Below are 7336 nucleotides of genomic sequence, written 5' to 3'. Positions count from 1 at the left end.
GCGCCGGGGTCAAAGGTGACGTGAGGAATTATTAACGTTCGACAGTTAAATTTTAAAAGTTAAAATAACGGTCAACGTTGAAATTTAATCAGTCATAGAAAGTAACTAAATACATTTACACAATAACTGTAACGTTCAAGTATAATTCTAGGTACTTGTAGTTACTTTACTTCCGCATTTCAAACAGTATTTTACAAACTTATGCAATATTTTTATGAACTTGTTTTGTGTATCAAAGCAGTGTTTGATCCTTTCTGGCTTTTGGTCCTGCATTGAAAACCATTAAAGGCTTAACTGGGAGCAGATGTATTACAGTGCACAAATACCAAAAGAGAATTACACTGTCACCTAGTGGACACTGGAGATCATCACATTTATAAAAACTACAACATGAAGACTATAATATTATCAAATATATGTATAGAAGTTAAGCTATACAGTATGCCAATTTTATTATTTTTTTAATTTATGACTCAAATATAACAATAAAATGTAAAATATGTTCAGTTTCCACATTATCTCTATTGGAGTCAAGCTTACAAACTAAACCAATTAGTTTTACACCTACTTTTTCATTAAACTACACTAATTTTCTCTAATTTTGATTAAATATTTCAATAAAAAACACTGGCATGAAAACTGTAGTGTATGTTGATCACATCACCTTTAATATGGTGAGCATGAACATAATGACTCAAACACTTATACACTGTTAGAAGCAAAATATTGAAAACAAATCCACAAGATATAATAAGTCGAAAAGTTACAAAAACAAAACATCATAACAAGAGGATACATATGTATATGCTGTGCAGACAATGTACAAAAAACAATAGGCGTGGGTCAGATTAAGCCAATATGATATTAAGATACATAATATATGACAATACGTATTTTGAAAAATAAAGACAAATATAGATATTTATATACAGGTACACAAAGATACTGCATTTTGGAGCCTTGGGTTTATTTTTAAAAAAGTATAATGGCTTAATTTTCTTTAAAATCTAGAGGAAAGCGACAAGATATATTTATATTTCTATATGCAGAATACTTTGTGAGAAAAAGTCTCTGACTCAAAGTACTCTAGATTTAAAAGAGAAGAGATGTGAAGAAGTGCACTGCGGAAAATCACACACCTTCAAAATAAAACGCTTCATTTTGTACTGAGTCTTAAATATTCAGCCTCTGTTGAACACCATCCATCTGTGATGATTTTGGGTCTATTTTTTGGTGAATGGACTGTTCAGTTGTAGCACTGAATAACACTGCCAAATTGCCAAAAATGTCCTTTTAGCTCACTGCTGATGTTACGATGCAGTGGCTTTATTACAATTTACACTGTTTCACAACTGCTTTGGCTCTGTTTCCATAGAAATGCTAAATTCTTACCTTTGAATACAAAATGCAAAACACAAATGCTCATTACATGGAAATATATTACTGTTTGACAGCATCAAACAATAACAACAGAGTGAAGCGACAGTTAATATAATGTTTTGATGCATAATACACTGTATAAACTGAGCCAAAGCAATTATAAAACACCGCCTCCTCTACTTTTACTGCACTTAGTGGTTTACTACATTACCCAGAATTCCATTTAATGGCCCTCAGACCCACATTCACATCATATGGTGTAGGCAATTTCCAACTTGTAAATAGCACTCTAGTTAACATCCAAGTTATAATTATGATTAGAAAACTCTGATCTGACAAAGAAAAGTACCAATTTCTACAAAAAGTTTGACATTTTTTCCACAATTTTTGCTTAAAAATTGATTGAAACGATTCACTGATTATCAAAACAGCTGCCGAATGACGGCAGATTTGGACATTTGAGGGTTAAAAATACTGTGCAGTGATAATATCAAACCATATCATTTAAATTTGGGTTTCATTATCTTAAGTAATGGAGTTATTTGCTTTTCTATCCATAGATGAAAGAAACTTTCAGAAAAAGAAAAACATTCCCAGTTTTAAGTACAACTTATGTTGACATGAACAATATTTACAAGTTGGAAACTGTTATTAACGGTAACTCCTTTATGACATGAACATAATTCTAGTTTTACTAAGTGAAACAATGACCACAATCATTCTTTGTGTTTTCATTTCCGGTGTGAAGTCTCCACCAACCGTTAAAAGTCATGAAACTGTCCATAAAAACTGGGATTTTCCAACAGTGGATCTGAATTCTGACTTGTCCCTTTGGTATCCTCAAGAATAAAGCATCACAGATGGCTTTACCGACTATTTATTAAAGTCAAGTATTCAAGTTAGCTGTCACTACTTTTGTCTTTTGCAGCTGCTAAAATCTGCTGCAAATTACCTATTCAACAAGACGTGCTGTTTACAAAAAGGTTAAGAAGTGCTAAAAACTAAGTGACACAAAACTTGCCTTAAAAAAAGCAGATTTTACGGCTCAGTACTGGATGAAGCGACTGGGTGCGACGCACATTTCTCGCAGTTTCAGGCTTTCTTATGGTGTTTTCTTTTCAATCTAAGTGCTGAATTGTGTTTGTAAGATCACAGACAATCAAAAAAAGAGATCATTTAAAAGGCACCCTTTTTTTAACTTGTGAAGTGTTAATTTTTCCATTTTTTCCTCATTTAAAATATATAATAGCTGCCTTTAACTGTTTTACTTCTGTGTTCTGCTGCCCGGACGATCGGCGATACACCTCCCCTCCCCCCGAGTCCGAGCAAGAATGTTGATAAATTAACCATAAGACAGAAAGAGGAAAGATGAAGAGGACGGAAATTTGTTGTGGAAAATATGAATAATAAAAGGTTCCACTCTCACAATCAGTATCTTACAGGGAGGCTGATAAACATCCTGGTCTTTCATTTTCAGGTTTAGTGTGAAGCTCAGATCAAAACAAAAAAAAAAAAGGCAGTGAGTAAGTCTACTTAGACACAGGACAGGTCTTTTGGTTTTTAAAAATTTGTATTAAAAATATAGAATTATTATTTATTTAAATGCCATGATAATGACTTTCTATTCCAATATCAATAAAATATAAAACTCACTTAAGGAATCTCTTTTCGTAGTAAAGCTCTTAGTGTCGTGTAAGACATAGGATTTATGAATTATTTTCTCTTCACTAAGCTTTGGCAACACTTTAAAGGAATAGTGAAATAAATTTTTAAAAAACTGGCTTTGTGAATTTAAGGCAAGGGCAGGTTTAACTTTGGTTTTTGTCATATATCAAATATGAATTTCCACCAAACAATTTTTGCTAATATTCCTGATGGAAATGTTTTGTAATTGCAACAGACTGTCCCTTTAAAGTATCAAACAGGTCTGTCAGTTTAAGGCACCGTCTGCGTTTGTTTTTCCTCTACAACAGGAAAACAACACAGAAATATTTAAAAGAAAAGAAAAATAAAGAAACAAAACTGGCTCAGTGACGAAGCTCTGACTGCTTTTAAAATATATATAAAAGATGCACTAACGAGCAGCTGTTTTCATTGAATCACCTCATGTTTAAATCTTAAATGTCTGTTAGTAGGACGATGCCATGACTTTGTTGTGCGTTTCTTTTTTTAATATATATGTTTACATATATATATATATGTATATGTATATATATATATGTAGATATATATATATATACCCTGTCTGCAAAGCAAATCTCCCTCAGTGGGACAGTAAAGAGTTGAAATGAACTTAATTGAGACGCAATTTCAAAAGGACAAAAACAGCAAAACAAAAAATAAGTAGATACATTTCATCCTTCTGAGAGCTCAAAGTGGAAAACAGATTTATGGGGAGTAGGTGCGATGTGTTTGTGCGTCAGAGACAGCAGAGGATTAACAGGAGGTTGTCTCAGGGGTTCTTTCTTTTTAACTTTCATTCAGGTCGATCAGTCTAGGAACAATGTTTAGGGTAGTCTTATCCACTGAGTCCAACACAGTGGGAACTGTAAGGCTTAGATATAGAGATACACGTCTCAAACCAACCAGTTAGTTCTCATTCTCAGTCTTTTATCATCCGATTAAGCTGGGATCTCCATTTTTTTTGCTCATTGCCCCTTGTGGCCAATGGAGGAAAACCACCCACTCAGGCAGAATCAGCAGAATTTGCTGCTTTTGTTGTATTTGGAGAGGTTTAACAGTTAAGTTGAACCACATTGTAAATTTGTTGAATTACACCCTGTGGCGCTCTTGTAAAGTTATTTTGAATATAAGTTTTCTTCTGGTTCCAGCTTTCATTTGAAGATATTGAAGCAAATCCACATATGAGAGTCTAGAACCCAAAACCAATGAAAAATGACTAATTAATGTCAAATTATTTCAGCTCTAATGAAACATGTGTTTTGACATAACAGTGTTTTGGTTTTACACAAGAAAAGACTGCAGTGATGAGGACAGATTGGCTGTTTTGGCACATGCATGTCTGGTTAACTTCTCTGATTAAGAGCAGCAAATACACCTAAATATTATCACCAAACAAATGACAACCACAGTCAATTATCTAAGCAATGCAATGCAACCAATCATAGACTAAAATGTTCTTCTCCATTGGTCAAATTCCTGGGAACAAGTGCTGTTTGATGATTGGCTTTTCATCTACCGACGTGGCAGAAAAATCATCACACATTCTGAAACTGGTTTGCCAGATGAGATGATGGAAAACTTGATCATGATTGCACAAAACAAATCACTGATTTAGGTTATCCTTTTTCTTTTTTTGGTACAATCCAACCAGCTCCAAGAAAGGAATTCAAACTTCTCTGATATCCAGCTTCAACATAACAAAACAAATTGATTCTGCTTTCTTCTTCTTCCTCTTGATACTTCTCTTCCTCAACCAAAGACCAGCTATCCTAATCCAGACTTGAACTTTTAAATCTTCCATCACTGTTTCCTAATTAGAAAAAAAAGACGGAGAGGCGTCCTGTTCTGTCGCCTCGTCCTGTTTGGGGCACATTTCTGCTCTTCAGTCTATTCCATGTTCATGTTTTGAGACGGGAGTCTTTTGTTTCGTTTAAACTGACGTTTCAGTCCAAGTTGGGATCCTCTGCCGTCAAGAAGTCACAGCGGCTGATTTCCTATTTGTTCTCTGAGTAGTATACAATCCCATCGGGCAGCGAGGGGAAGGGGAAATCTCCGTTCCCGACGACTGGACGGCTGTTAATCTGCAAAAAAGATCAATGACAGATTAGAAGATGTGACTTCATAAACATTCATCCCTTTATCTGTTTCTTCATTTTAAAGGTTTGTAGCTTGGAGTTAAGAGCCTGTCACAGCAATTCACAGATCCTCCTGTTTGTTTAATAAACACTACAGTGACCAGCTCTTAGAGGAAATTACTGGGCCTTTTATATTTATATTGTGAGTTGCTTCTGAAGATTTATGACCTAGGAACAATGGGCTTGGAGCTGAGCTAAGCTAAAAGTAGCAGTAATTGACATAGAGCTGCAATATAAACTTTACAGAACCCAAATAAAAAGAAACTTTACAGCACTAAAGATGTTAATCTACTTTTTATTGCTGTAAAACTATCCTTTTTTACCTGCGTCTGTTCATTGAAGTTAAGATACTGCTGTTGTTGCGCCAACAGGCCGTTCGAGTCGAGAGCAGCAGTCATTTGGCAGGACAGCGCTGCATCATCGGGATTTGGTATCGCCGTCATCCCCGGCACAGATGCTCCTCCGGGAAGACCCTGATAGAGGCAGGAGGGCTTGGAGGGCATGTGGTTGCTGTCGGCTGGGTCCAATTGCTGGCAGGAGGGCGCCTGACTGAGGTGCACTCCGTTTACAGGCACAGACTGGGTGGCGTTTCTGAACATACAGCTGTTAGGAGGCGCCAGAGGTGGCAGCTCCAAGTCCTGCTGAGCAGGAAATAGTACATTGGAAGTCTCTGGAGTCCTGAACATTGGCCTGCCATTGACAGTGGTTTGGGGCGCGACGGCTCCAGGAAGAGGATTCCTTTGAAATCCTGACATTTGGTTGAGGCAGGCGCCCATTTGTTGGGGCCCACTTGAAATCAGCTGCGGTTGCTGTTGCTCCAGTGGCCAAGACTGTCTCTGATTCTCACTTTTTTGTGTCTGAAGTGCAAAGCGGCCCTGCAAGCAGCTGGAGGAGGGGGAATCTGCAGTAAAACCTGATTTGTTTGAAATATTTTGGGTGTATGTCTGTACAAAGCTGTCCGTTTGGTTTGAGTTGGGGACAGGGGGGCTCCACTGGTTGCCCTGAAAGTGGAAAACAGGGTTTAACTTCCTTTCCTGGCTTTGGTCCTGGAGGCCGATCGGGAGGTTGGGCGCCCTCATCTGCATGTGGTTCTGCATTTGACTGGGGTGAAGCTGACTGAAGGCTTCGAGGTTGTTGTTTTCCTTGCTGTTGACTTGTAAGCTCCTCAGCTGATTCTGTGTTTGAGCACAGGACTCCGACAGGGTGGGGTTAAAGGTCACTGGAGCGCCAACGTTGCCAAGACCGACAGAATTGGGGAGCGATTGCTGGGAGGCGATCTGCTGAAGGGTTGGACCGTTAAGACCAGAAGAACTCAACTGAGGAAGATCCATGTGGGTCAGTTTCATTGTCTCCAGGACTGGAGTCGGTTGTCCGGGCATCATTTGCACTCTGTTTGGTATCAGCAGGTTCTGAGGCTCCAGAGGCCAGCTGAAGGTCAGCTCCCCAGCTTGGTCAGGACCCTGGTTCTGGAGGTCCAGAGTGGAGAGGCAGGCCGGTACGTCATTCAGCTGATCTGGCAGCTTGAGGCCACCCTCTCTCTGGAGCTGCTCCTCCACATAAGACAGGATATCATCGCTGAGAATTTCGTTCAGGTCTTCGCTCACCTCGCAGCTGTTGATGCTCATCCTCAGCAGCGTACTCTCCCAGCTCTTCAGCTCGTCCGGTCCCACATCCAGGGCGTCAGTGAGGGTGTCGTCCCCGAGGATCTGCTGCAGGGTCTCCATCATGTCCTGGACTGTGGCCTCCGACTTCACCAGACTTCCCACGACAGCTTTGGGCGAAGGGTGCTGCCAGATGTCCCCGGGAACATTGACAGTGGCGTGGGTGTCCTTGAACGCGACGTCGTTGAGGGAGTTTAAGTTGTTGGCGCTGTTGTGTTCACAGTAGACAGACTGGTCCTGACGCAGTATGCAGCCCAGGAGGGAGTTGGGGCTGACGGAGAAGTCGTCCATCTTCCTCTGCTTCGGGGCGGAGCACGGGTCGGGCATATCAACAGACGGGGTGACGTCGTACAGCACCGCCTCTCCAGTGGTGAAGCTGAACGGCAGCTGCAGGCGTCTGAGGCGTAGCTGTTCTTCTCCTTCTTCATTTCTGAAAAAAAAAAAAAGAGGTTTCTGATTAAGTGGTGACAGAATCAG

General features: G+C 39.5%; 1 protein-coding gene across 1 annotated transcript in view; it reads right to left on the bottom strand.

Annotated features, from left to right (window-relative positions):
- Positions 1 to 645: 645 nt before the first annotated feature.
- The window catches only part of ahr2 (aryl hydrocarbon receptor 2), a 63109-nt gene continuing 56418 nt past the window's right edge, over positions 646 to 7336 (bottom strand). The window contains exons 10-11 of the mRNA XM_018661285.2: positions 5522 to 7289; positions 646 to 5144 (exon numbers count right to left, since the gene is read on the bottom strand). Of these exons, the coding sequence (XP_018516801.1) occupies positions 5058 to 5144; positions 5522 to 7289 (1855 nt within the window). The 3' untranslated portion in view covers positions 646 to 5057. The remainder of the gene's footprint in view (positions 5145 to 5521; positions 7290 to 7336) is intronic.

This window comes from Lates calcarifer, linkage group LG7_2, assembly GCF_001640805.2.
Source record: "Lates calcarifer isolate ASB-BC8 linkage group LG7_2, TLL_Latcal_v3, whole genome shotgun sequence".
NCBI lineage: Eukaryota > Metazoa > Chordata > Actinopteri > Centropomidae > Lates > Lates calcarifer.
The sequence above is the reverse complement of the archived record's forward strand: the minus strand, read 5'-3'. Positions and strand labels throughout refer to the sequence as shown.